At 52.2% G+C, this 27,423-nt stretch overlaps 1 protein-coding gene across 5 annotated transcripts in view; it reads left to right on the forward strand.

The window, feature by feature from the left end:
- Positions 1–27,423, forward strand: part of LOC105186462 (tRNA dimethylallyltransferase) — a 101,934-nt gene that overhangs the window by 12,950 nt on the left and 61,561 nt on the right. For all 5 annotated transcript variants that reach the window (XR_003113814.1, XM_025304522.1, XM_025304523.1 and 2 more), the window contains exons 2-3: positions 13,961–14,098; positions 14,966–15,408. Coding sequence is in view for 4 of the 5 variants with exons in the window: in XM_025304522.1 (XP_025160307.1) it covers positions 13,961–14,098; positions 14,966–15,408 (581 nt within the window). In the remaining variant the exon portion in view is untranslated. The remainder of the gene's footprint in view (positions 1–13,960; positions 14,099–14,965; positions 15,409–27,423) is intronic.

Consider the following 27,423-nt stretch of genomic DNA (forward strand, 5'->3'; position numbering starts at 1 on the left):
TGCCGCGTTACCGGTTCTATCGAAGAGGCGGGGAAAAAGCCGCAAAAGGGTTGGCCGCGCGAATAGGGCCCATCGATAAGAGCCGGCGCACACCACCGCAACGCCGTCCTTGTTGTCGTCGTGTCCTCTAATGTCGTGAAATTTAATTAGCCCGATCAATCGCTCTTCTGCCGGCTCTCCTTCTCTCGTCGCCGTCGTCACGGGCTACGCGTCCTTCTCGCACCGTCGAGTGAATGTCGAACAATTAGGATTCTTTCTCTGAACGGCGGTTTACGCGCCGTCAGTGATGCGCGTCCGACGATCGGCTCTTGTCCGCCTAATTAACGCGTCGCGAGCGACGCGATTAGCCGACGTTATGTGAGATGTTCGTGTATATAGAGGTAGAGAGAGAGAGAGAGAGAGAGAGAGAGAGAGAGAGGGAGAAAGATAGAGAGCTGACAATGGGATCGTCCACGGGCGTCGCTGAATGAGAGATACGAGTTGGAGGCTCGTTACATTTTATTCGCTCTTTAATTATTACTTGATCGCGCGCGCACCGGCGGCTGGTAATCATAACGCTCGTAATACGCCGCGAGAAATGGCGATAATTAGGCGCCCGAGGATCCCTTTGTCGAAGATCGAGTCAATCATCGGCGGTTCGCGTTCGCTCGTTTGGCGGACCGATGATTTCCTGGTCGCGTTGCGAAATCGTCATCCGTCAGAAGAGAAGAAAAGAGAATCGAATCGTTAATTGTTGGAGATGATTATCGAATAAAATCGTGCGCGTGGGGCCCGCGCTGTCCCTCTAGGCAGCGATAGACAGGACTCCGTCGAGCCTCCGTCAAAACATCCTTCGACGCTTTTGCATTCGAACCTTCGCATCATCCGTCACCGTCGCGTCTCGATCGGATAATTATATTTAATAATCGCAAGAAAGCTCTCTCTCTCTCTCTCTCTCTCTCTTTCTTTTTTATGCACAATTCGCTATCATTCATAATTCTGCAATTTTGTAATCGGTATATTAAGTAGTTTGTCTCGCAAACTGGCTTCTCCCGCCAATTACTGAATAATTAATATAATAAGAAACAATAAATCAATCAATTGCAAAAAGGGTACCAGAAAGTCTTTTCGTATTTTAAGGCCCTCAATTGTAGTAGTTATAGCACGGGTTCTTAACTTTGATCTAGAATGAATTTGAATTCCAGGTTAGTTAACAACATTTCTTTATTATGTATATCAACTTTCATCGAAAGATCGAGATCTTACTTTATTCTTTCATTATAAAAACGAAAAGTTTCTACAATACACACAAAGTTTCGTAATAAAAACGAAAAGACTCTTCGGCAGCCCTGATGCAATTGCGGTTATAAATCGACCGATTAAGCAATTCCTACTGGAGAAAAGATTCGGCGAGCACGGCGGTGAGAATCCAGCCTAAGCCTCGACGAAGCACCGCGCGCTCTCTCGGCGGAAGATACGAGCGGCCGCTTATCGTTATTTTATCGATAGTCCGCGCGCGGCCTTAACGGTTGCGGCCGCGAGATAATCGCGAGTTAAACGGCGAGTTATTCGGCGCAGACGAAGAGAACGCAGAGCCGAGCGATTTCTGCTGCTCGGAGACGCGACGCGTTCGCGGCCGTCGAGTTGCCTCGAGAGAGCCGGCCCATTAGCATCGTAGATTCCTACTAATTATCGTGAGCGACGGGGACGACGCCGTTGATGCACGAACCTGCTCGCGCCGAGGAATCCGCGCGAGAGCGCGACACCTTAACGCGGCTCGCTCCGCGCGCTTTTTTACCCCGCAATCTTTATTTCCCCGCGATAACGACGCCGACGCGCACGCCATTCCCGATCGCGTCCGGTAGTTCTGCGCGCCCGTTAAGCGAGGCTGCGCGTACGGTATCCACCTTCGAGCCGATCTCTCTCTCTCTCTCTCTCTCTCTCTCTCGGAGGCCGTTCCGCCCGTTTAATCCGCTTGTCGCTCGCGACGAAGAGGGGGAGAGTGCCGCCTTAAGTGAGGTCCATCGTTACTTCTCGCACGCGCGCGTCCGCTAAATCGACGCGCGGCCACGCCGATGATAACCGGGAGAGCAAAAGCGGCGCGCTGCCGAGTCGCGTCGCGGCTGAAACCGAAAGTTAGCGGACTATTGTGCAATCTTTCGCGCGGATTCCACGAGATCATCCTCGCGCGATCACTTAACGCGGCCGAGCATCGCCGAGAGCGTTCGCCTGGTCAGCGAGCGAAGAAGAGACTTTACGACCGACTGAGAGAAGCGGCGCTTTCCCCTCATGGACGTTCTTCGCGTCCGCCTCGGAGCTTCTCGAGTTCTCCCCCGCGAAACTCTCGCTCTGCTTCTCCGCGCGTGTTAGAGATGACAAGTGTCGTTGGTCGAAGCTTGGCTGGCTCCCCTGGGGTGGCCTTCGCGATGATTCGCGCGCGTCAAGTTCTCGTGAAATCTCTCGTCTTCGCGGGCCCATCGATCGTAGCGCCGAGTCGAAAGGGAAACCGAGTCCCGGGAGAGCCGCGTGTCAAGGCTGCGCGTCGCGCGAGGAATGCCGGACGAGCGGCACATAACGGTTCCTATCCGCGAGCGGGCATCGCGAAATTCGCATCTGGGGGAGGAGGAGGAGGTGAAATCGCATGCGTGTAAATGTCTAGCGAAGGGGGCAGCGGGAAGGAAGAGGACAGAGGAGAGGACCGGAGGTGGTGTAGATCGGCATCTCTCGCCTACGCGCTCGATGATTTGCGCGTGATCGCGGACGACGCGGGGTCTCCTCCCCCTCCCCCTGCCGGGACGAGAAGGGGAGGACCGGTTTCTGAACTTGATAAGAGGATGACGTGAGAAACTCTCGGGTCGAGAACGCGCGGGGAATACTGCTCTGCGACGGTCGGTCGAACGAAGACGGACGATCCGATCGGGAGAGCAGAGCACGGCTCGGAGAGGAGCGCGGAGGAAGAGCGGAAGAGAGAGAGAGAGAGAGAGAGAGGAACGGAGAGAGGGCCCATCTCTCCGGCAGAGAGGGAGAGAGACAGGGAGCGGAGACGAGATCGTTTGTATGCGCCATTCCGCTTAGCCGGACCAGTTTTCGTGCAGGTATCCCAAAGAGATACGCGACCCTCGCGGAATACTTCAAGGGTCTGCTTCCTACAAGCTCGAGCGTATTCTCCTTGTCATACCTGCGGATTAATCTGCTCGAACGGTATCCGCCCTTAGACCGTGATCTTTTACTTGTGCGCTCTTCTCGACAATTCGACAGTAATTGCGACTGATTTGGCATAGTTTCAGCGGCGAATTACGCACACGACAAATACCCGTGAAATCGCGTTGTCGTTCATCCCCGCTCTCATCGGCCAACGTTCTACCCGGTCACGTTCCGTTCGCACAGGTGTTCTCGAAGGAATTTCATAGCTCAACACAGCGGGTCGTTCGAAACCCGTCTGTCCTCGATTGTTCAGTCAAATTTTATTTCGTCGCACATAACAGCCGGTGAAATCGTCTTAATCGTCCGACAGATTTTCTGACTCTGTCTCGTAGAGAATGGCCGGGTTATGTCGGGTTTCATCAAAACGCTTTGTTGTATTCGCAACAATTGTTTCGATTTCTGGGAAGTGCCAGACATTTGTGTTTCTAGCTAGACGGTGAGTGAGGTCCTGTCTTCTAATATCGAAGAACGCAGGAATACGAATTCTTCCCTGCTGACTGGTAATTTTCTGCTCGCGTACGCTTTCTTCGTATCCATTGCTGAACATTTCGACCGAAAGAATCGATCGCAACGTGTTTTTGCAAAAACTGCTGCGTCTTGATTGATGGTGCGTGGCGTTTCTTCGTTGAATCCCTGAGATCCTTTAACTCCCCGTAGGTAGTCGCTCGTATAGTCGCAGACTTACGATTCATTATCGTCAGCGCTGGTCTGACCCTAAATCTCTCTCTCTCTCTCTCTTTCTCTCTGCTTGACTCGGGCTTAAAGTCAGTCCACGGGCTCCACGACATCGCAGTAACCATCACGCGAAAAGCGAGCCGACAAAGAAATTCCGCGCCCTCAAAGATTTTTACGGCACTACGGGGGGGACTCGGGGACCTTAAGTGCACGCGGCTGTTTGCATATGAACGCCGCTTAAGATCCTCCGGGTGCACTCCAGAAGGGTGCCCGCTTTCTCCTCTCCGCCGCCTCTCTCTCTCTCTCTCTCTCTCTCTCTCTCTCTCTCTCTCTCTCTCTCTCTCTGTCTCTTTGTCTCTCTGTCTCTCTCTCTCTCTCTGTCTCTCTGTTTCTCTCTCTCTCTCTCTCTCTCTCTCTCTCTCTCTCTCTCTCTCTCTCTCTCTCTGCCGCCCTCCGTACTTCGCGCCGAACATTTCTCGAACAATTATAGATAATTGCGTGAATAAATCGTTCGTATATAGCCTATACGCGCCTCAAATTTTATTCAAATTGCCGCGCCGCTCGTCGTGGCTCAATTAATACGTAGTTTCGTTCACGCGAACTCGACGCCGGCCTGCGCGGGGAGAAGAAGGCGGATCCTATTTTAATTCTAATCCCCCCGCATTTTTCACAAACGAACTCGAGCGCAGCGGACGCGCATAACCCCGGGATTCGACAAACGGTGTGATGTCCTGAAAAGTGGCAATACCGAAAACTGAATAAACAGAAAATTGAACAGTCTTCTGGAGAAACCTGAAGAGCTTCCCCATCCATCAAGTTACGTTTCCAGTATCTCAAGAAATTGCCCTGACATTCAGACTTGAGGATTGCCATTTTTCAGGATATCAGTCCCGAAGGTCCTGAAATACCGCGATTTTGATTTTTCGGGTCTCGAGTCTCTCCTCGCTGTACAGCCGAAAGCGGGCCTGGACAAGGTCGCAGTCGCGCCGACTCCGCGAGGCTCGACGAATGTTAACGAAATGGGACGTCGCGAGTGACGTGTCTCAGTGCGACACTTCCGCCTCAGGAAGTCGCGGTATCGCTGTGTCCTCCGTACGATACGGGGTTCACCCGGCATCCTGCGGCGCTCTCGCCCGCTCGCTCGCTCGTGCCGCACATGCTTATGCGATTTCGGACGAATTCGTCTAAGCAATTCTAATGTCGCGACGACGGCGACGTGCTGCTATGCGAGCCGTCTCTCTTCCACTGATCAAATATTCAGCGTAGCGAAGTCCGCGCGCCGCCTGCTTTCGTGCGATCTATCTCGCGTCAGTCTCGCGCTCTGGAATCCTTTCCCACCCCGTGGCTGCTGCCTTCTCGAGCCTTCTCCTCCTTTTTCTTCTGATTTTCACCACGCGTCCCGGCAATTTCTCGTCTCGCACACATCGCGACGTGACACGTCAGCCGTTCAAAGGCTGCAACGAGTCCGACTCCGATGAGAGTTTCGCGGCGCATCCGACGAGATAATTTATCACTGAGTAATCCTCAGGAAAGGATACTAGAATACTCGGCGAAAGTACGACTCGCGTACGCCGATCTCTTCTTTGTTTTACTTCAGGAGGTGGTGGAAGTCGCGCGATGGCCCCGTTCGCTCTCCCGCAGCTCCGACTTCGCCTCGGGGAAGCTCGCACGGAAGCGATCGCGCGTTCGCTGCTACGCCCGTTCCTCCGCGGGCGAACTCTCCGGAATCGCGCGAGGCCCGAGGCCGAGCGAGCTCGTGTAAATCTCGCGTAATTAGTCCGCGCGATTTGCCGGTGACTTCGATAATTGCCGCTGCGAGCAGTGGGAGGTCCCGGGCGAGCGAGCCTCTCCTTCGGCGTATCACCGATAAATCACCACGCAGGATACCACTCAGTCCGTGAACTTGCCCCTCGCGAGCACCGTTACGACGCTCCGTTTATCCGATTGGTGGAAGGAGAGGAGCCGGAGAGGAGAAGAGCCTTCTTCGTCTTCTTCTTCTTCTCCTCCGCCGCCGCCGCCGCCGCCGCCGCCGCCGCCGCCGCTTCGGCCTGCGCTCGCCAGCCTCGTTGGCGACCTTGAGCCTAGGAAACGATCGGAGACCGCCTTCTTCGAGTTCCGCTTCGTTCGTTCGCGCGCCCATCTCCGAGGCCTCGAATTAGATCTGTCTGGAGCGCTCGCGAGTTCCGCCAACGCACCGTCGCGTCGCGTCGCGTCGCGTCGCGCCATGCCGCGGGGTGCCACTTGCTGACCAACCTGGTCGCGGACCCGGCGACCAGGACGTGAAGATAAATGACGGCCCGTTCCTCTGAATCCAGGCACCTCCCGAGTGCTGGGTCTCCTCGCTCGGTGCCCGCTCCACTTGGGACGTCGATTAATCGCCTCCATGTCGATAAACGACGGCGGGCACACACGCGCCGGTGTATTCCTGCTTGCGCAAACTCCCCAGGTGAATTCCTACGAAAGTGGAACGAGTCACTTGACATTCTCGCGCGAACGTCTGGGAAATTCGTTCGGCGGCGAGTCGCGGTTTGTTCCTCGGGAGAATGTTGTTTTACGGGTAACTGCGGGTATCGTTGAAAGCGTAGCTGAATGAATGAAGTACAACACACAATGCCTCATGGTCTCTCGAAACTCGAGCTCTCTCAAGTGCTCGAAATGAGAGCTCTTGCGGTTGCCACCGAAACGGCCGATTCGTCGTGACGCGAGTCACTCGTCCGGGTCTCTCCTTCTCTCTCAGCGGCCAGTCCGCTCTGGTAGCGTAATTTGCGCCTCAGGGATCTATGAAGGATCTCGCGTCTCGCGGCGCGCGCGAGAGCGTTCACCGAGAGTTGGTCCCGAGGTAATAATCAAATTACTGCGTGTTTATTCGCGTTTAGAAGCCACGGCGACCGCGGCGGGGCACGTGTTTGCTTTCGCTGTCTCATGCTCGGGGTTGTCAGACGTCTCTCGTCCTGCGGGATGTAAAAGGACGGGAGTCCAGCCGGTTATGCAAACGAAATTCCGTGTCAATTCCATTCTCCCCCGCCCCCCTTTCTCATTGCCCGTAACGTCTCGTGTGTGTGTGTGTGTGTGTGTGTGTGAAACACGGAAATAATATTAGGCAAGCGAGAAACTTCCGTGCCGTGTTGTTAAAATCAACAGAGACAAATAATAAATTTCCGTAATTACTAATTTTCGTAATGAGTCGCGCGCAACGAATAATTTCGGGCTTCTTGCGACATCGTGTGTATTTTCACGTGGCTGATTTTTCATGGAGCGATATTATATTCGCCCTCGTGGAGGTCGCCTTTGATAGAAAAAGACAATCACGAAAGACGCACGCACAGATCGAAGGATGTAATTAGAGCGCGGAAATTTCCGGTAAGTTTAATTTCGCGCCTCGACGCCTGGAAGCGGCCCGAAGCTGCGAAATAAATCGGCGACTGGGGGGTGGGGGGAGCAGGGGGGACAACTGGCGAGCCTCGCAGCATCGCGATATCGCTTCAAGGGCAGAGTATCGCGTGAAACAAGAGTACGAGCGTACGGGCTTGACGCCGGACGACGGTCGTTAATTTCGGTAATGAAAGGCACGACGGTCATCGTCCAGCTCAGCTCCCGTCGTCGAACTTCGCTAATACCGCCTCCACTCGCTCGCCCGCCTTCGCGGCCCGTCACTTTCTCCCATCGCGCGCGTCTCCTCCTGGCGCGGGGAGGCGCGGGGGCAGGACAATGTTACGTCCAGACGCGCTAAATCGAGAGTAACAAGTTCGGCAAAATCGACGGACGACGCTGAATGAGCGCGCAGCTCGCGGCGCGGCGGTGCGGCGAAATGCGGAATGAGCGATTAGCGATTTTCCGACCGGTCGCTCGGTTTATGTAATGTTTGTCACTCGCGGCTCGCGAGTGCTCGCGGAAATGTTGGACTTTTTCTCGGATGTCGGGTCATCGCCTAGAGACCTGTCTTTCCTTCTTCGCAATGAAACTTCAAAGAGAGAATTCTCTCACAGATCTTGGATTCTTCAACGCCAGCCTCGATCTTTGCCTCGAATTTCTTACGATCGCAATCGTAATCCCCTAGAGCTGGGATTTCTCGATAATATTGATCATTATCACAATTGTTTATTGAGAGAAGAAATAAGTCTAAGAAATAAAAATATTCACTCGGTACAATAACATATTTACTTGAGTAAATTTGAATTTAAATTGAATCAGAAACTCTCTTTTATTTAAGTAGAACAAACAATTACTGCTCTCACATGAGAAGCTACAGTTTCAAGAAAGCATACATTTTCTTTCTTGCAAAAGTGGTTGGCTGAAAGTGCAAAAATATGCACGTCAGCGTCACACACACACATTGATACCCGCGGAGTAAATATTTTTTATTTCGCGGGCATTCTTTCCCCCAGAAGCGCGCAAGGAAGCGCGGTCGACGGGCAATAACCGCGCGATTCGCCGCGCGACTTGTTTCTATAGCAACAAATTGACCTTCTGCTTATGCAAGAATTATTAATCGGAGGGCAGCCGCGGACATTGCAATCTCTCTCGGATCGCTTATCGATCGACGTCGCACTTGCTCGCCCGGCTCTCGGCCGACCGCTTCTTAATCCGCTGGACGTAAAACAATTCGTCCGGCAAGTGGCTGATGAATGAAGGCTAATGAAGGTTGCAGACGCGGCCATTCAAGGTACGCCGACGTGCGCAGGGGAACGTTGGAAACCTGTTTCCGTCGGGTGCATCGCGGATGTAACGGATTGTCGGGCGCGCCGGCCAAGTCGAGTCGCTCGTCTCGAGACCGACAGATTCCACCCGTCCGTCTCGGCGAGCCGATGCCGACGACACCGGCTTTTCCATGCCGCGGGCGTACACCTGTGCGCTACGGCCGTGCCGCGAAGCGCGCGCGCGCTTTTCAAGCAGAGCTCTTCTTCTTTCAAGCTGAGAAGCCGATCGCGCCGCGGTAGCGCGGTTTGCTAAACCGCCTGTAAAAGTGTCGTGAATTTCGCGCGCGGCGTGACCACAGTCGCCGGCCTTCGAGCGCGCTTTAAGCGCTTTGATATCGCCGGGCCCCCCCCCCTCCTCCCTCCTCTGCGCTCCATCGAGCGGTGTAAAATTAAACGGCTCGCTTGCGTCACGCATCGACAAGATAATGGCAACACGCGTGCGGACGATTTTTCTCGCGGAAGCGAGAAAAGCGTAAAATCGCACGCGATTAGACACGCGATTACGCGCTTCATCGCCGGCGCCATCGGCAGCGGCCATCGGCGCGGGCGGCTGAGCACCAGTCGATGCACCAGGTCGATGATTTTCAGCGCTCGAGGAAGAGTCATTAGGCGGTCGGCGAGGAGTGCTCGTCCTCGACCTGGGGTGTGCAGGTTTACCCGAACCCGTTGCGAGCAAGTCTGTCAGCACGCGTTTCTAATCGAGCTTCTTTTCCACTCGGCGTACGTGTTACATTCGCGTTGCCTCCCCCCCCCCTCTCACCTTGCCACCCATATCTCCGGCATTATGTAAGCGCATCACGAAGCGCCGATCGAGCTTCGTAGTAATTGGTAATCGGCCGTTTAACGAAGTGGCGGCCGAGCGGGCTCCATTGATCCTCGAATCACGTTCATTTCACGCACCCACCGGCTTCTTCTCTTCGGATTCGGCTGGAGAAATACACTTGTTCTTGCCGGATCACCGGCGTGAGAGGGGAGAGGAGAGAAGTCGATGTTTCGCTGCTGATGCGTGCGCGCGTGTTTTTATTTTTATTTCCACTCTGCCGATCGCGCTCTAGGTTAAACATATTTCTGGGCGGTTAAGGACGTCGCGAAGAATGTTATGCAAGGACTGCCTAATCGCGGGGGGAATCTTCCCGCGTGATTCATATGTAAATCAAAGACCGTGACTATTTCCTAAGAACAAATATTAATTGAGTTGGGAATTAATTGGGCGCGCACGGTTCCACGGCGAGTACTCCGTATGCGAGAGCGTTTTTGAAGCGATGTACCGACACCTGGATACTTCTGTTTTACGTCACGAGTTTTTTATGTAAGCCACGATTTATCATATCCTTCAGATTGTATCGTACATTCCATTTTCGAGTGAGAATCGTTTCGCTCATTTTCATAATTCCAAGCAAGCCACGTAAGACATCAACTTGGATTTAAAAAAGTTTCTCATCTCTGCGATCGTTCCCTAGAGCCAGAATCTTTCGCGGCATTTTATTCGCGGTTACGACTGAATCAGCTTCGTAAATTAAAATTGTCCGAGAAATACGTAATTTTACAAAAAAAAAAAATATCTGACGGAAAGCACAAGCTCACGCAGGAGAGGACGAGCGTTTAACCCTTTAACGCCTACTGGTAACTACAGTTACCAGGAACGCATTTAAAAATCCATAACTTCGTCGAAAAAAGGAGATATTTTCGTTTTCTTTGCACCACTATAAAGGTGAATTCTTCTTCTAAAAAATGGTATATAGATTGTATGTAGATTCGGTTTAGTCTGTATTTAGCTCGGTTTTAATGATAACACATTTTGTCAAATTCCAAGTAGGCATAGTTAGCATTGTTACTAACATCTAGAAGTGCACTATAAATGAATAGAATATAAGTGTTACACAACAAGCATATGCCTGTTAAGGAAAGCAGTAAAAGACGTTGTCAATTGTGCAGCTCGAAAGGAAAGCAAAGCGGGACAAAAATAATTTGCGAAACCTGTAAAATTCCCCTCTGCATCTCTCGATGCTTTATGCGATTCCATTCCGGGTAGATAAAGATCAAGTTTTGAGTATGAGTTTTATGTTTCGAGGAATTTTTCCAACCATTAGGTATGATATGAAAATTATTAAAAACTAAAAGGAACAATTTAACCGATCGGACGTATTTTTCGCTTCTGGGAGTAGTTTCTGCTTGGAAAGGTAGTTTTTCGTAGACATAAAATTCTGATATTTTTTCTGGTTATCACTACTTGTAGTCTCAGTTCAAAAAAACCCAAATTTTATTCTTAAAACACTTATAAAAAAATCGGGCGTTAAAGGATTAAATGTCTGAATGAAAATCCCAGGATGCGAAGCAGATACTTCCGTCTGACGCGGCGGACTTGCCGATACGACTCGTCGCCGTCGCCGTCGCGACGAGGATCGTGCAGAGCGCGAGAAGCGACGCGGAAGTTTGCCGGTCGTTAATCGGGACACGTAAATCTCATTGATAGCGCCCTCACGCGCGCCTTCGGTTCCGATCGCTCCGGTTTCTGCAGTCGCCACCCACGCGCTCCTCGCGGGAACTTCCAGCGGCAGCTGGAGTCCGCAGATAGATCGAGCCGGGCAGCTGCTCGCTGTCCCCGAGAACTATCGATACTTCGCACGATGTCCATTATTGAAGGCAGCCTGCGCGTCCATGCGGGCGCAATCACGCCTCTTCGAGCCTCCTCGCGCCAATTCGTCGCCGCTCCGTTGCTCCCCGGGGATGATAGCGGCTGTGTTCGGAGCGGAGAGAGCTGCTTCGCAACGCTATTGTGAAATTCGCAAATCTCCCCGGAGTGTGTGACAGAGAGAGATTCAGCCGAGGCGAAGAGCGCGTGCCAATCGCGACTTTCGAAGCAGCCTTTTCCGCTGAACGCAGCCTGATTCGCGCCGGCGAGCGCTCGCCGGCGCGGAAGAGAAGAAAAACGAGAGTCAGAGGAGGAGAGACAGTCGCGCGCGCGCGCACGCGCGCTGCGATTTAGTGCTAATTTTGCGCGCTTGACGCATGTCGCTCTGTTAAATCCCGCCGCGTCGTAGCTACTCATGCGCGAGAGTAACCCTGAGGGAAAAGTGCAAAAAGAAGGCCCCGTCGCTGCGGGATCGATGCTTTCCGATCGAAGCTCGCTCGCTCGCTCGCTCGCTCGCTCGCTCGTTCTGACGAGCGAAGTGGAACGAAGGTTAGACGCTCGCCTTAATCCTTCCTTCTTTTTCTTCTTTCCCCGTCGAGTATTCCAGGCGCGTGTCTCAGCGGCCGCGACAAGACAGATTTAGCGCGTTCCGGAAAGGAAAGTTGCCCGATTAACATATCTCGTAACGAACGCGGGATGTTACGCGGACTCGCCGTGCGCGCGATTCGAGATTCTCTGCGGCGCGAGTCGGCCGCTCGGGAAGTAAACCGCGATGGGGAATCGCAGCGCGGCGGGAAGTCGCGGCGGAGGAGGATCATTTTGCGGTAGAATGTATAAACTCTTGGGAGAGCCTGGGCGAGAACGATACAATTGATCGCTGATGCGATCTACTTCCGTTTAATGTTGGGGGAAAGAGAGGGAGAGGGAGAGGGAGAGACGCCGCATTTTTCCGTTATTTCCGATAAGCGCAGAAATACCCCGCGAACGCGTCGCGCTAAATCATCCACTGCTAATTTAATTCGCAACGTTTCGCACCGCGAATCTCGCGTTCGACTTTCGAGCGATCGTATCGTCGGCGATCGTACGGAAATACAGGGTGTCCCGAACTTTCTCCGCCAGCTTCAGAGTCGATCTGCTCTAAGCCTCGAGACGAGACGGTATCTCCTTCTCTCTTCCTCTCTTACGAGGGAAAGAGTTTACGATAAAAATGATTACAGAGTTTTGCAAGTGTGAGAGAGAGAGAGAGAGAGAGAGAGAGAGAGAGAGAGAGAGAGAGAGAGAGAGAGAGAGAAAGGGGGGGGGAACATATCAACTTTCAGTGCCTGAATTTACAATCCTACGTGCTACTTGTATTTTAGAAGCTGAAACCTACTGTTTTGTAAAATTTGTAAAATTTGTAAGAATTGATTTAAGAGACCTATACGCACCTACCCTCCCCCGCGCGGAAACTTTGGCAATTTCCGAAGCGAACTTGCGTTTGAATCTGGGAAAAGGGGAGCGAGAGCCGCAACCTCGAGTTTTTAGGAATAATTAATGAAGCCGTCAATTGTCACCGTCATCTCGCAACTTTTCGCCGTGGACTCTGCCGCGTCCGGAAACTTCGACTCGTAACCCGCGAGTATCGTGGTCGTTTCTGATAATGGCGCCGATAAAGAAACCGGAGGGTGTTGGCCCGCTTTCCGCGCGAGTCGCGCTTATAATCGGCCGATCGTGATTTCGCAGGTGGCTCTCGCTGAAGGATCCAGTTGCCGTGCCAGATCGGGATCGGAGCTCGTCCTCCGGATCCGGATCGACATGAACGACGTTTTCCTGCCCGCGCGCGGGACTCACAATCCTCGCTCACTCGCGCGCACGCACGTGTGCGTGCGTGCGTGCGTACGCGGTTACGTGCGTGTTGCTTCGTCGGCTGCATCCGCCGGCCATGCGGCGCCCGCGAGTCCGCTGTTAAATGTAAATTTGACAGATACCCGGGGTGGCGACAGCGCTTGTTGATTCTAATTATCGGCTTGTTACCGAAAATGAACTTTATCCGCCGAGACTTTACGGTCGTATGGCTTACTAAAGCATCCCGCGGCGAGCCGCTCGCGTACCTCGGAAAGCGCACTCTCGTAATATCTGTCGACCTTTAAAAGAGATCTCTAAAAAAGATATCCGGTTATACTCGCTCGTCCCGCATGCGCATGCCGGGGTGGGTTTTAACAGTTTTGTTCGCCTCGCCGGGGAGGGAAAAACGCGCGCGGACGTGTAATTATAGCGTTTACACGAATGGCCCGCGGAAAAGTAATGACCCTGGCGGGGCTCGCTCGCGCGCACGGGGCGACGCTATTTTCGTCGTCGCCGGGCGCGGCGAGCGAATAAAAATCGCGATTAATTTATCGGACGCGTAGTCGTCGACGGAAACTTGCGGGAGCGGCGAGGATGGCCGGCGAGTGTGTCTCTCTTCCGCCGTTCTTCTCGATCGATCGTACTCGACGACGACGACGACGATGACGACGACGACGCCGCCGCCACCACGAGTTGACGACCCCGCTCGGTCCGCCACGACCGGGTGGCTCTCTCTCGGGGGCCGCGCCTATGCATTATTCGACGCATTTTGATTCCCGAGCGAGCGAGCGAGAGCAGCGGCACAAGCGGCCGCAATTAGCGGAATCATTCGATCTTTCATTATTTTCTATTCATCCGCCTTATTTACTCGCTACTTTCACTGCGCGCGCGCGCTTCTCATTATTTCGTGCTTTTAATTAACCGCCGATTCTCTGCCGGTTTCTCGCAGGTGTACAAGGGTCTGGACATCGTCACCGCGAAGGTGACCCCGGCGGAGAGACAAATGGCGCCGCACCACATGCTGGACGTCGTGGATCCGCTAACCAATTTCACCGTCTTGAACTTCAGAGAAATGGCCTTACCGATCGTAATCCTCGCTCATCATATTCTCGTCCTCGTCTCTCGCCTCTTTCGCCGCTCGTTGACCGCGTAGACGAGCGGCCTTTAATATCGGCCGCCATTAACGCCGCGATAATGGCGGTCGTTCGGAAACTCTCAAAGTGAGAGTCGGATTTTATCGGCTCGATATAGATATCTCGAGTAATTCGGGGTTTACTGACGTGTCGACTCGAGGAGATTATCGAAGATGAATATGCAATAATAGTTGGAATTTGTTCGGGACGCTTTCCTCGCGAAATGTAGGGTGGAGAGTCGGGAAGTGAAAGAGCGAAGTGAAAAGTCGCTTTGCATCCGAAACGCGAGTTAACGAGCGACAACTCGTTTCTCGGCGCGTTCGTAATCTCCCTCTGAACATTCCGAGAACATTGAGAGAATTCCTTGAGAAATTTTCCAGAAAAAACTCAATCGAGGGGGAGAGAATAGCGGCGCGGGCAAAAAGTCCTTCGCTTTGGAACACTATGGTGTAAAAAGAAGGAAAAGGGAGAAAAAACGAAGGAAATCCAGAAATCAGAAAATTATGCGCGCAAAGAATCCTCTTTCAGCCTTCGCGGTACGCCGGCACGTCGCTCGTTGTTAGTCGTTGAACAATTACGCCGGTGTCGGATTTATTACGGTGCGCGTCGCGACCGGTCTGCGGCGGTAACGGATCGCGCGCGTGCTAAGTCGACTTCGTAAAATAAAGATCTTGGACGAAGCCAGGCCAATCGAAACGCCCCTGATTCTCGCGAAGACCTTGATACGATCATTAGCCACGGTCTCTCGCGCAAGTCCCCCGGTTCCGCTCGTTTCTACGCTCTGCCTCGACTGTTCTCTCCTCTTCCTTCTATCGATGTAGATAAACAACCTGCTGGCCACGAAGAAACTGCCCATCGTCGTCGGCGGCACGAATTATTACATAGAGTCGCTGCTATGGGATATCCTGATGAAGTATCCGAAGGAACCGCCGGCACGAGTCGACTCAAGCGCGATCAATCCGAGCGCGTCGCTCGAGAATAGATCGGACGATCGCTGCAGCGCGGCCGATCGGCGGAACAACGACGACGACGACGACGACGACGACGACGACGACGATGACGACGACGACGACGACGACGACGACGAGGATGACGACGACGAGGACGACGACGGCGACGGCGATGAGGTGGCGCCCAAGAAGAAGTGCAAGTTCGACGCGAGGTCGAGCGACTTGAGCAACGAGGAGCTCCATCGGAGACTGATGCAGCTCGACCCGGAGAGAGCGCGAACTTTGCATCCCAACGACAGGCGGAAAGTCATCAGGTACGTTCCGGAGTACCGATTAGCGTGGATCCGCTCTCGTAAGTCGTTTTTGACTCGTTCTGAGAGAACAAATATCTAAAAATACATGAATGAATGAATGTCTGCTGCACAGTAGTGACATACTTGTTTCTATCAATTCATGCTTCGTATCTTTGAACTGAGGCGATTTTTTTTCAAGTAAAAGATAAATTTAAGGCGATTTTTTTCAAGTAAAAAATATTCATCTTCTCATAGAATTGCTCCTTCCATGATGAGGCGATACTTTCCGAAATAATTGTCTACTCCAATTTTTTTTTTCAAGTAAAAAGTATTCATCTTCTTATAGAATTGCAGCCCTTTCCGTGATGAGGCGACATTTCATCCCGAAATAATTGCCCGCACCAAACGGAATGTTTACATTTACTTGGACATGTCATTTAATATCCTTCCGATGAATATTTGCTAGCTTTTGGATATTTTTCTCTCATTGTGTCAATCAATACGACTCGATCGAAGGATTCCAACTGCGTCTAACTGCGAATACAAACTTGAGTTTCTCACGGCGACGTCAGTTTTGAGCAACGACTGTTAATGCGGGCCACGGGGTGCAGAGAGGGGGCTCGAGAGGGGTTCGTCCGTTCGATTTTCACGATCACAATCGAGAGGAAGAGTGAATCGCCGCGTCGCGCAACGCCATCCCCGACCGGGGACAAAACTCGCGCGGCCAAGGCAATTTCGCCCGCATCTGCGAGTGCACCGTGCGGTTAATTGCGGCTAGCAATTTGTTGAAATGTACCGCCATGTGGCCGGCTGTCGGTCGGGTTTATCGCGACGGCCGAGGCGATCGCAATTTTTTGCGCAATTAATATAATGCCACTTGGCGCGTTATATCTGACGTAGGAAGAAAGGGAGGCGTCGTATAAAATCAAACGGTCGTGCGTAACGTGGTCGGTGCGTAACGGGCGTTAATTTAATTCGCTGAATTCATTAGCATTTTCCGCTCGATTCGAGCCGCGCGAAGTCTCAAGGCGACGATCGTAAAGTCTCTCGAAAACGCTTGGAACTTGTGAAACCCTGCTATCTCTCGCCGTCGATGACTGATAAAATTCTGACCCGCTTTCGGCGACACGTCATGAATTAAGCCGCCATTCGACACAACTCGTCGTATATACACGCTGTATCTCGTCGCGACAATCTAAATTGAATTGATCACCACGCAGAGAGAAAGAGAGAGAGAAAGAAAGAGAGAGAGAGAGAGAGAGAGAGAGAGAGAGAGAGTGTGCGTGTGTGTGTCGTCAAACGAGAAATCTCCCTGGGCCTTCCGCCTCGTGGGAATCCTACCGTAAAAAAATCTCTGGGTATATTTTACGCGCGGAGATATTATCTGAAATCTCATATCAGTGAAATTAAATAATTACTAAGCGGTATATTAGCGGCCAAGTTGAGTACCACATAGATCTTCCCAAGGAAAGGATCGCTTTTTTATCGAGGATCTTCAGCGAGTTCTTCAGCGTCAATTGCAGTCGTTTCTCGAAGCTCGCTCCTGCCTCGTCGAGAATTCCTCCTTCGTGAAAAATGTCGTTCATACAATTGTAATCCGCGGCGCGGATTCGTGCAAGTTTGGAGAGGCACGTGCAAATGCGACGGTTCGCGACGTCGAGTGAGTTTAGATCGAGAGCGAATTGATAAGATTCGCGGCGGAGAGAGTGCGGCCGAAAGAGAGAAAGAGAGAGAGAGAGAGAGAGGGGGAAGAAAGAGAGAGAGAGAGAGAGAGAGAGAGAGGGAAGAGAGAGAGAGAGAGAGAGAGAGAGAAAAAGAGCGAAGGGTTAGCACACCTGAATCGACTTTGCATTTCGATAGCAGTCTCGTCGAACGATCAATATTTGAGGTCCGTTTATTACTAATTAGTAAACGCTTTCTACCTGAGAGAGATGCACGGCTTTTCGACGCGATAAAAAAATTTCGGCCTGCCTTCCCTTCTTCGTTCACGAGGTATCCGCGATAATCGGCTGCCGAATTGCTTCGAAGCGCGCCGCATGTCGGCCTTGATATAGATAAGCATAGTCTGTGAACTGGCTAATGCCGCGCGCTATTGTTCTCGCAATTGAATAATTAATCAAACGGCCGACGCGCCGCGCAATGATGTTGCAGGTAAAGCGGCAGTTTTGCCGATCGGTGCCGGCCGAGGCAGGTGCGCGCGAGCTTCATCGTGAATTTCGCATTATGCAAATGACGTTAATGTCGATGACGCTTGAAAGAGGAAAAACAGGCGGGTGAACGGGGAGGGTGCGGGAGGGAGAGGGGAAACGTCACAGCAGCTCTCGAAGCTCCGTCCTCGAGAATCTATTTTTGGTCGAATTTTCGGAATTTTCGATGCGCCCTCGACTTCGCCTCGGAGTTGTGCTCCGTGCGTTTTAACCGCGATCAAATTTGACGATCTTCTTGTGTCAACATTTGCGTCTTCCGGATCACTTTGCCGAGGAACTTCGGACGATCGTGAAGTGCCGCGATAAACTGCAGCTCCGAGCTCTGAGTGGCGATAATAATTTATAAACCGGTGCGATCTGATCACGATCCGACGCGATATCTCGTCGGATCCTGGCTCGGTCATGCTCGAACAAACGACTCTTTTATCGTGCTTCATCCTCTCCTCATCTTCCTCCCTCGCGGTGGCATTCAATTGACCAAGTCCGTAGGAAGACTCGCACCGGACGTGCGTCGTTGAAAAAGTGCGAAAAATCTCGATCCCGGAGGAATCTCGTCTCTCGATGCTCGGTCGAGTATATCTCATCGTAAAATTGTCGCAATTTCCAAACTCCAAAACTTGGATTTCTCGGCCGAGGAGCGCACGCGCGTCGTTCATTTATTCGCGTCTCCTTCTGCTGCACAGACCGAGAGAGCCGGTCGACACTCCGGCCGGCGTCATTGGCGGATAAGTGCGTCGGCCGCTCTCCGAGCGGAGAAATGTGGCCTCCAATGTGTATGAAATTGTCCCGACTACGGCATGCGATCCATCGCGAATAGCTCTCTCGGCGTTATCTCACTCGAGCAATCGGCCGATAGCGCGCAACGCGCGGCAGGATGTAAATGCGATGTAACTTCAATCGCAGGTCGACCGCGAGAGAGTCGCTTGCGAAATCTCGCCGATCGCGTTCACCGTACGCAGCGTAATATAGATAAGGATCGATGCCGAAGGATATCTAAGACGCACGCACGCACGCACATACACACATACACACACACACGGACATACAAGTGGGCGAACTTCTCTTATTAAGTACTTGACTCGGTGAGATTAGCTGACCTTTCGCTGCGCGACGAGATTGAAGCTGAACCACGTATGTATAACGCTCGAGTAGATAACACGGCTTGAAAATGCTCTCATTTCGTCGAGAATGATATCCGAGAGAGAGAGAGAGAGGGAGGGAGAGAAAGAGATTACGAGTTTCGTTTGTCGCAACTCCAACTGATTTTTGCGAAAGCCCAGCTGGAAATTCACCAGCTTGCATCCACCGAGGCATAACGAAGCGCTGTGTCTTGAAAACACACATCCGTTGCCGAGACGCGATTTCGACGCGAGGTGGAGGACAGATGGAGAAAGAGCGAGAGCGAGAGCGAGAGCGAGAGAGAGAGGGAGAGAGAGAGAGAGAGCCCGGCTCTCGACGGAATTCGCTGCGAGTCCACCTGTTACCTCGGCAGCGTTTTTCGCGGAACCGCGACTCGCGGCGCTTATAAAGCCGCGTTCACAGCTTCCCAGTCGGAGCCGGTCGCGCAATTGTCATTAATCAAGCTACCGAGGGCTCTTTTCCGCGTCATACGTCACGATAATTGAAAGCACCGCGTGTACCCATCACGCCTGATTAATTATGATTAACGGGCCGGGGTGCGGCGCGGCGATCGAGCGGCCATCAATGAGCGTCCGGGATCGGTCGGTGCACGCACGCATCCGCTCGCATCCTCGTCCTCGCGCGTCCCCCTCTGCCGGCCTGACTTCTCTGTGTTCACCTCCCGCCGCCCGGCACCCACTACCGGCTGGTGGTCCTTGGAAAAGCCGCTCGTGCGCGCTCACAATCGACTCGTCCTCTCGCTTTTTCGGTGTGAATACCACGTCCGCGACGCAAGACGCCCGACAATGGACAATTAGGGCAGGCCAGGGCAGGCCAGGCCGCGGGCCGGGCCAGGGCAGGGCAGGTACGCTTTTTTCGGACAACTGTTACGCTTTCACAATATGGCCACCAGCGGCAGCTGCGCGTGCGGGAGCGCACCTTTTCCTGCTCCTGCGATCGGCGCACTTCGCTCTCTCCGTGCGTGAAAAGACGCCGAAGCTTACAGATGATTTTTGATCGGGTTGGGTTAGGTCAGGCAAAAGGAGCGAGAGCGCGTCTCTCGCCAGCTGTCGTACTTTTCTTCCTTTATCCTGTCACTTGGCCGGCCGGCCGACCGGCCGCGGCCGTGCGGTCGCCGCGGACTCTGTTTACTCGCCGTACTTCGGCAGCGGCGAATATAATGACTGTTCAATTAACCTTCCGTCTGTCACTTCTTCTCACGTGTCACGTTGCCGATTGTTGCGCGTCGCTCTTGCATAAGCGTGCCTCTCCCTCCTCCCCGCCTCCCCCCTCCCACCACCGGACCGGACTCTCTTTCTCCGTGTACGCGCTCGCGTGTGAGCTTTTATCATCGAGAAGCGCGATTTTTCACTTCTTCCCACGGAGGCGACGCGGTCGCGTCAATCCTCAGTCAGCCGCAAGTGGCCTTTTACTCGCTTCGACTTATCCCGTCTCGATCTGCGCGCGTTATCGGACTTGTTTCAGGACCGTGTTAATCGCGAAACAGCCGCGAGAGCAGCCGCCGCCGCTCGCTTCCGCGTGTAACGTTCGCGCCGACAATTAATATCGCGCGCGTCGCCCGACGAAACGAGCGCGACGGGGGCGGGGAGGATTCGCGATTGCAAATATAATTCGCGCTTATCTCGAGCGACGGACGTCGGGGATCGGAGTTACCGATCGCGCGATCGCCGATGTTTCAACGACGGGCTCAAGTGGCCGCGGCTTTTAGGCCACGCGTGAACGCGCGAGACATCCGTCGATGCGCGCACAGCTCTCGGCGAAACCCGGTTCCCTTAATAGTTCGCTCTCTCCCTCTCTCTCTCTCTCTCTCTCTCTCTCTCTCTCTCTCTCTCGCTCTTTTTCCTTCTCCTTACGATAGTGACCGTCATTATTGTATTACAAGCGTTAAAGTGTTACGAGCAGCGCGCCTTGCAATTTGCACCTTAACTTTTTTAATACCGCCCGCGTGTAATAACATGCATCTTTTGGCTACGTTATTTTTTGCGAACAAGGATGCCCGCTCGCTCAACGGAGGGCTGCGCCAGCGTCTCTCTCTCTCTCTCTCTCTCTCTCTCTCTCTCTCTCTCTCTCTCTCTCTCTCGGTTTCTTCCTTCCTGTCGGTGAAAGCCGCGCGAGAGAAATAATCGTCGGCCTTTGCGATTCACGACGCGCGCGCGCACATCGACATCGCCGAAACGAAGTCTCAGGACGAGTCGCGAAACTGAATTTCTCGTCGCGCTTTTGCTTGCCGAGCAGACAAAGAGAGGAAGAATCTTGCCGAACGCGAGATACGCCTTTGTGTATTCTTAAAATACGAACGGAGGGTTTCTGGGATCCTTTATGGCCGCTTTAGGCCGGGAAAGAGTTCGCGAGTAAGAGAGAGAGAGAGAGGGAGAGAGAGAGAGAGAGAGAGAGAGAGAGAGAGGGAGAGAGAGAACGAGCGAACGGTGTCCGTAACGTTTAATAGAGCCTCGTTTGGAAATATCCTGTCCAACATATACATATACTTAGCCGTCTCTCACAACGTGGCTCTCGCAAAGAGGAACTCTGTCGGTCGCCGCACCGGCGCCTTTAATCATTCGGGTTCCGATAAATCTCGCAAAATCAATTCGCGCATCTGCCGAAACCTTTATTCTCCCCATAGGGCTTTCTACTCGGACGGAGGAATACGGGAAGGATCTCGGGAAGACCAGTCACTTCGGTAGTTTGTCGCTCGGGGGAGCGAGAGAGAGAGAGAGAGAGAGAGAGACGGAGAGACGGAGAAATAGAGCAAAGCAGAGAGCAAAGAGAGAGAGAGAGAGAGAGAGAGAGAGAGAGAGAGAGAGAGAGAGAGAGAGAGAAAGGAGGAGAAAAAAGACAAGATTTCATTCACGTTCGCGTGAACGAGTATTTAAACCGTACCAAGCCGGGACAACACGCACACACGCGTGTCATCGTACGCCTCGCGTCCGTCACGCAATGCCGACGCCGACGAAACGATGTGACGATGTGACGGACGTGTCTTTTCGTATTCGGCAGCGCGCGGCGCGGCGCTCGTTGAGCGCACGGCGACGATGTGCGCGTCGTCGCGTACGTGAATCACGTGCGTCTCTCGGCCGATGACGGCACGGCGCGGCGTTTCGCCCCGTCGCGAAACGCGGCGGCGGCGACGGCGTTTTGCGACGAGCATAAAAATTGCGGGCTTAACCGCTGATACGTCGCGTGACACGAATTTCGGCGGCCGCGCGCCGGAGGATAGCCGAGTTCTCCAAGTGTCGCCCGCTTCCGGTCACGTATAATTTCCCTTCCTCCCCCGCTCCGCCCTCGACGAACTCGCCGGTGGCTCATTTTGCCCCGTTGAAAAACTGCGTGGCTAATTATCGCCGGGAGATATTTCACCGCGCGCTCGTCTGAGAGAGAGAGAGAGAGAGAGAGAGAGAGAGAGAGAGAGAGAGTGAGAGAGAGAAAGAGAGCGTGTAATGCAATTTCCGAGGCAAATCGACGGCAATTCTAGAAAAGATATCGTAATGGGGTAATATTTCGCAGAGAACTCTTGCATGCGTCGCGGTAATAACGATCGGCTTAGTCTGAAGGGTGAAGCAGTGAGAGCGCGTGTGCTTCAAGCCACGGTTCTATAATGCGCGGCCCTCTCTCTCTCTCTCTTTCTCTTTCTCTCTCTCTCTCTCTCTCTCTCTCTCTCTCAGTCTCTCTGTCTCCCTCTCGGCTGTAATTATACCTCGCGAGAAATTCGAGAACGGACGAACTTGTTGCGAAAGTCAAGGTCTCGTGACAGGTGAACCGCTGCGCGAGGACGGTCCCGTTCAGAGTTTCTTATCGAGTTTCCTAGGAAAAGTTCTTCGCGGAACGTCGACGGTCAAACGATATCGGTCGTGCGATCTCGCGGGTCACGAAGATGACGTTCCCCCGGTGTTAATCGCCTCCGCGTCTCTGATTACCGGCCCGGCCGTCAGCCGGCGATTTTGCGCGACGATCCTCTCGTCGTAAATCACGCTGCACCCCGGAGAAACTCCTCGCCCGGACGCGCTAGATGTACACGTCGCGCGCAACGCGGTGCAACGCGGTCGCCCACGGGAAGTGTCTCGTTCCGATAATTGGCGCTCGAGAAAATGTCTCGAGGACGGTCTTCGACGTTGCTCGGTTAGCGCGCAGCTCGGGCAGCCCGGCGAATCGCACTCGTTGAGTTATGCCGACCGCGCGCGCGCGCGGCGCTCGGGAGATGCGGAATTTCTTTTCCGCTCGGCGCGCACGCGAGTAACGGGAGAAAGAAAGAGAGAGAGAGAGAGAGAGAGAGAGAGAGGGAGAGAGAGAGAGAGAGAGAGAGAGCGGCCGGCCGGCCGGCCCTCGCGGTAATACTAATTTCACTGAATCAGCACTCGAGATAAGCTACTCGCGCGGCCAATGATTTATGGCTGTTCCTAAACAAATTATGTAGATCGCGATATTTGATTAGTGGCGAGCGATGCGGCGAAGGGATCGGGGCAGGGGGAGACGGACAGACGAGCCGTGTTCGCGCTGATAAAGCGCCGCCCGCGATTTAGTCTCTGTAATGCCTGACGTCCGTTCCGACCTGCGTGGCCTTTGTTTCGCGGTATTTCTTCGCGGTTTATCCCCTTCGCCAATTCGGCCGGTTCAGCGCGTACTTGCGCGTAACTCTGAAGTCCGTCGCTCCTCGGACTGACTTTCTCGAACGACTGCTGCGAAGTATTCGTGAAAGAAACAATCGCACAATGAGCCGCGTGTATCATTTGTTAATCCGGTGTAATTTCACCGACGGGTTACTTAAGGGGACTGCTGCAGGGTCAGATTACTGAAAAATCGTGCTTGCTTTTTGCTAATATTTTGTGGCGGACTGAATAAATGTGCAAGAATGAAAATTTCTGATATATTTATATAACATATGAAGAGCGGAAAAATTTTGTTTATTAACAGATATTCATATAAATATACGTCCACTTAAATTTTAAACGCGTTTCTTTCGAAACTTTATCGTTCAACTTTTTGCAGTGATTTCTCCGAATCTGAGCTTGGTATCGATTTGAAATTTTAAAGCAATAATGTTTGTTCATCTGGCTCTCAGGTGAACCATGGACAACTCCGTCAAAATATTTCATTTTGAGATATTAATTTTTTTATTGTAAAAGAACTGAAAATTTTGAATTTTTTCCTAATAATAGCTGCCATTTTGTTAATTTTGTTCGATTTTTTTTATAGTGCTTCACCGGATAATGATAAGCCTCCTTAAGATTTCTAGCTAAAATTCGCTCTGATCGGACCACCGAGAACCGAGATTTTACTGCAAAAACGACAACTTGAAAAAAAAAGGAGAGTATATTTCAGCTATATATATCGTACATTTATATGAGTATTTGTTAATAAACAAAATTTTTCTACTCTTCACATGTTGTATAAATATACCTAAAATTTTCATTCTTGCACATTTATTCAGTTCATCGCAAAATATTGCCAAAAACAAGCACGATTTTTCAGCAATCTGACCCTCCCAGTCCCCAGTTAAGGGAGAAATCACATGCGGAGCAGGACGTTTTCAAGGCTATTTTTACGAATTTTTTCAACAGAAACGGTAGGATCAATGGACTTGAAATTTTCACAGTGTATTGGTTAATGTTCAAAGTATAAAATAAATGTGTTACTATCTATATGGAAAGTATACATAAAACTTTAAACTCGTTTGTCTGGAAACAGCATTTTCTTAAACTGTCAACACGATTACGCAAAAATTACTGAACCGAATAACTTGAAATTTTTACACAATATATAGTAGACATGTAGTTGTCGCTCCTACCTCGAACACAGTTATGTTTGATTTTATTCATTTTTTTAAACATAATTACAAGTTGAAAAAATCTTATTTTCGATACTTTTTTTGTACAGTCATTCTTTTTTCAAACTTGGCTTCATTGTTTTCATTTTAGTACTGGCTATAATGGCAACCGTATATTTTAGAAATCTTTCTCATTTTTTGACTTCAGAGTAGCGAGAGGCCGGAATTATGTCGACAGCAAGCATAGAGCTCGCAAACGGATGACTGCATTTTTATCTATAATTACAAATTGGATCGGTTCTTGTGATTCAATAAAATTTATTTTATACTTTGTACACATTAATGAATACACTGTGAAAACTTCGAATCCATTGATCTTACCGTTTCTGTGTGAAAAAAAATTCGTAAAAATAGCCCTGAAAACGGCCTGCTCCGCAAGTAATTCCCTCCTTAAATCAGTCAGTTAGCGGAGGAGCAATTCTTCGCTCCTCCCGAATGAATTTTTCCCGCAGCAATCGCGCGGAACTCTGTTCGCGCGATTTATTCCGGCGTTGTCCGGCGCTGTGGGAACGCGCGAGGAATGATTTTCAGAGTGCGACGCACGTGTCGCAGATTTTCCGACAATTCCAATCGCCATTTAATTAATTCCCCGTCTCGCGGCGGGGGCTTAAGACGCGAGTAGTAAAGGGAATGTCGTGTCTTTATCGCGGCCGCTGTACCACCATTGACCCCGCCGCCTTAATAAAGCAGCGGGTTTTCGACTCGATCTGTCTGGACACGCCCAGTGATCCTTTCACGCTCCTTTTCCATCTCTCGCCGTCCCGCTTCCCGCACTCACCGGTCTCTCCCTCTCTCTCTCTCTCTCTCTCTTTCTCTTTCTCCTTTTCATTCTGCCTCGATCTCGGCCGGGCGCGCGCGAAACAAATTTCGATCATACTTCTACTTCGTCCGAGGAGAAGATACCGCCGCCGCGCCGCAGCCGCCGGGGATCTTCGGAACGCACCAAGTTCCGAAGTAATTAAACAGGTATAGTTTAGGTCGTCTTCTTCGCGAAAAGAAGAAAAAGAAGAAGAAGAAAAAAGAACACAACGATATACCTCGCCTGAAACTCGTCGGCGTAGAGAACTTTCGTACCACCACCACCACCACCACCACCACCACCACCACCACGAGACGATGGCTTTCGCTTGCATGTGTATGTGCGCGCGTGTGTATATCCCTTACATCCTGTTCGAAAAGACAATTCCAATCGGGAGAATATAATAACCGTTCGTGAATTAATGATTAAGCTCGCGAACGATGCGGGTGAAACCGCGAGCTATTGATGAAAATCGGCGCGGGAGGGGGGGGGAGGAGAGGGGAGAAACACGAATCCGCTTCAATTCTCACCCCGACTCGAATTTTCGGGCCGCAGGCCCGTCGACGCTTTCGCGTTGCTCGCTTATCTAATTTGATCTCAACTCGGTTATTATTATTTCTTTCTTCAAAGCACGCACGCTCGCTATTTCCCTGTACCCGTCTCTTCATCACCGCACCCTCTTCTCGCTGCCGTCTCCGCGTCTCTCGCGTTTCGTCCCGGCGATTGCAGAACGCTTTCACGGGAAATTCCGCGCGCGGTCTCTTCGATCTTCCAGATACTCGTGAATCCTTCAACGTCCCTTCCAGCAATAACCAAATGCGCAAGGGCCCGCCTGCCAACCCCCCCTCCCCCCCGACGTACCCCCCGCAGGGTGCGACTCGCACACTCGCTCGCTCGTTGGCGATACAAATCGCCGCCAAATATTTCACCGTTCCGTCCCGCCGGAACGGCAATGCACTCAGCCACCCCCGCGCGCGCGCGCGGCTTTCCTCCAGCCTCCCCGGGCGAGCCGTGAAAGAACGGGCGAGCCGAGGAGGGAGGACTGGTGAGAAAGAGAGCACGAGACTGGACACGCTCGGAGCCGAAGGAGGAATAAAGGATCCAGAGCGACGGGGCTCGCGGAAATATTCCGAGTGCGCTTCGCTGAGACAGGGCCTCGCAATCACCGTTTGAATCCTTGCCAAGTGTTGCCGCCATTCCAACCCTCCGGGCGGTAGCTCACGGCCCAGCCGCCCCGACGACGGCTCTTTCCTCCTCCGAGAGACTTCGGCTTCGGCTGTCAGTGGTGTCGCGCTCTGCTGGCTCGTGCATCGCCGCCGTCGCGACGGCAGTTTAGCTAAACATCGAGCGGTTCCGAGCGGGAGGCCGGAGTAATAGACGCGATGCCGCCCCTGCTCCCTGGCGGGAATATGCTCGCGATACATCCGGGCTAGACGGCATTCTTCGTTGCGTCATCAACCGCTGCCGCGGAGGAGCAACCGGGCTCATTGTTCGCGCGGTTTCCTTCGTTCGACAGGCGCGAAGTCGAACGGCAAGCAACGCGCGAAACTGAGACGATAACTCGCTCTCGCTTCTCTGTCTCGTCGAGCGGGAGAATCGGGCGGGTGGAGAGATGGCCGCGATGAAAACGGAGAACAGCGGGCGCCGCGCATCGATAAGCTCAAACTTACACGGCCGACGAGAGTGTTACGTTTCGCTTCTGCCCGTTGGGAGATCGTTTTCCGGACAGGAAATACGCGCGCGCGCGCGCGCGCGAAAGAGAGAGAGAGAGAGAGAGAAAAAAGTTTGATCATTACTTTAAGGATTTGAAACCCCTTAAGGGGTGCTGTTCAGAAATAACGTGTAAAACCGTGATGATTTTAAAGTTTCCAAAGATCAACAAGTTAAGAAAAGTTAGGGCACTATTGTAACAGTATATAATAATTATCAAGATATCATAAGTTAAATATTGATAAAGTTACCACAGGGAAAGTAGTTTTCCTTAAATATCTCGAAAAATATCAGGCAAACAAAAAAGTGTTTCGGACGAGAGTCGTCCGAATTAATTGGCCGAGAAAGTTGATATAATA

This window comes from Harpegnathos saltator, unplaced genomic scaffold (assembly GCF_003227715.2).
Source record: "Harpegnathos saltator strain DR-91 unplaced genomic scaffold, Hsal_v8.6 scaffold620, whole genome shotgun sequence".
Classification (NCBI taxonomy): Eukaryota; Metazoa; Arthropoda; class Insecta; order Hymenoptera; family Formicidae; genus Harpegnathos; species Harpegnathos saltator.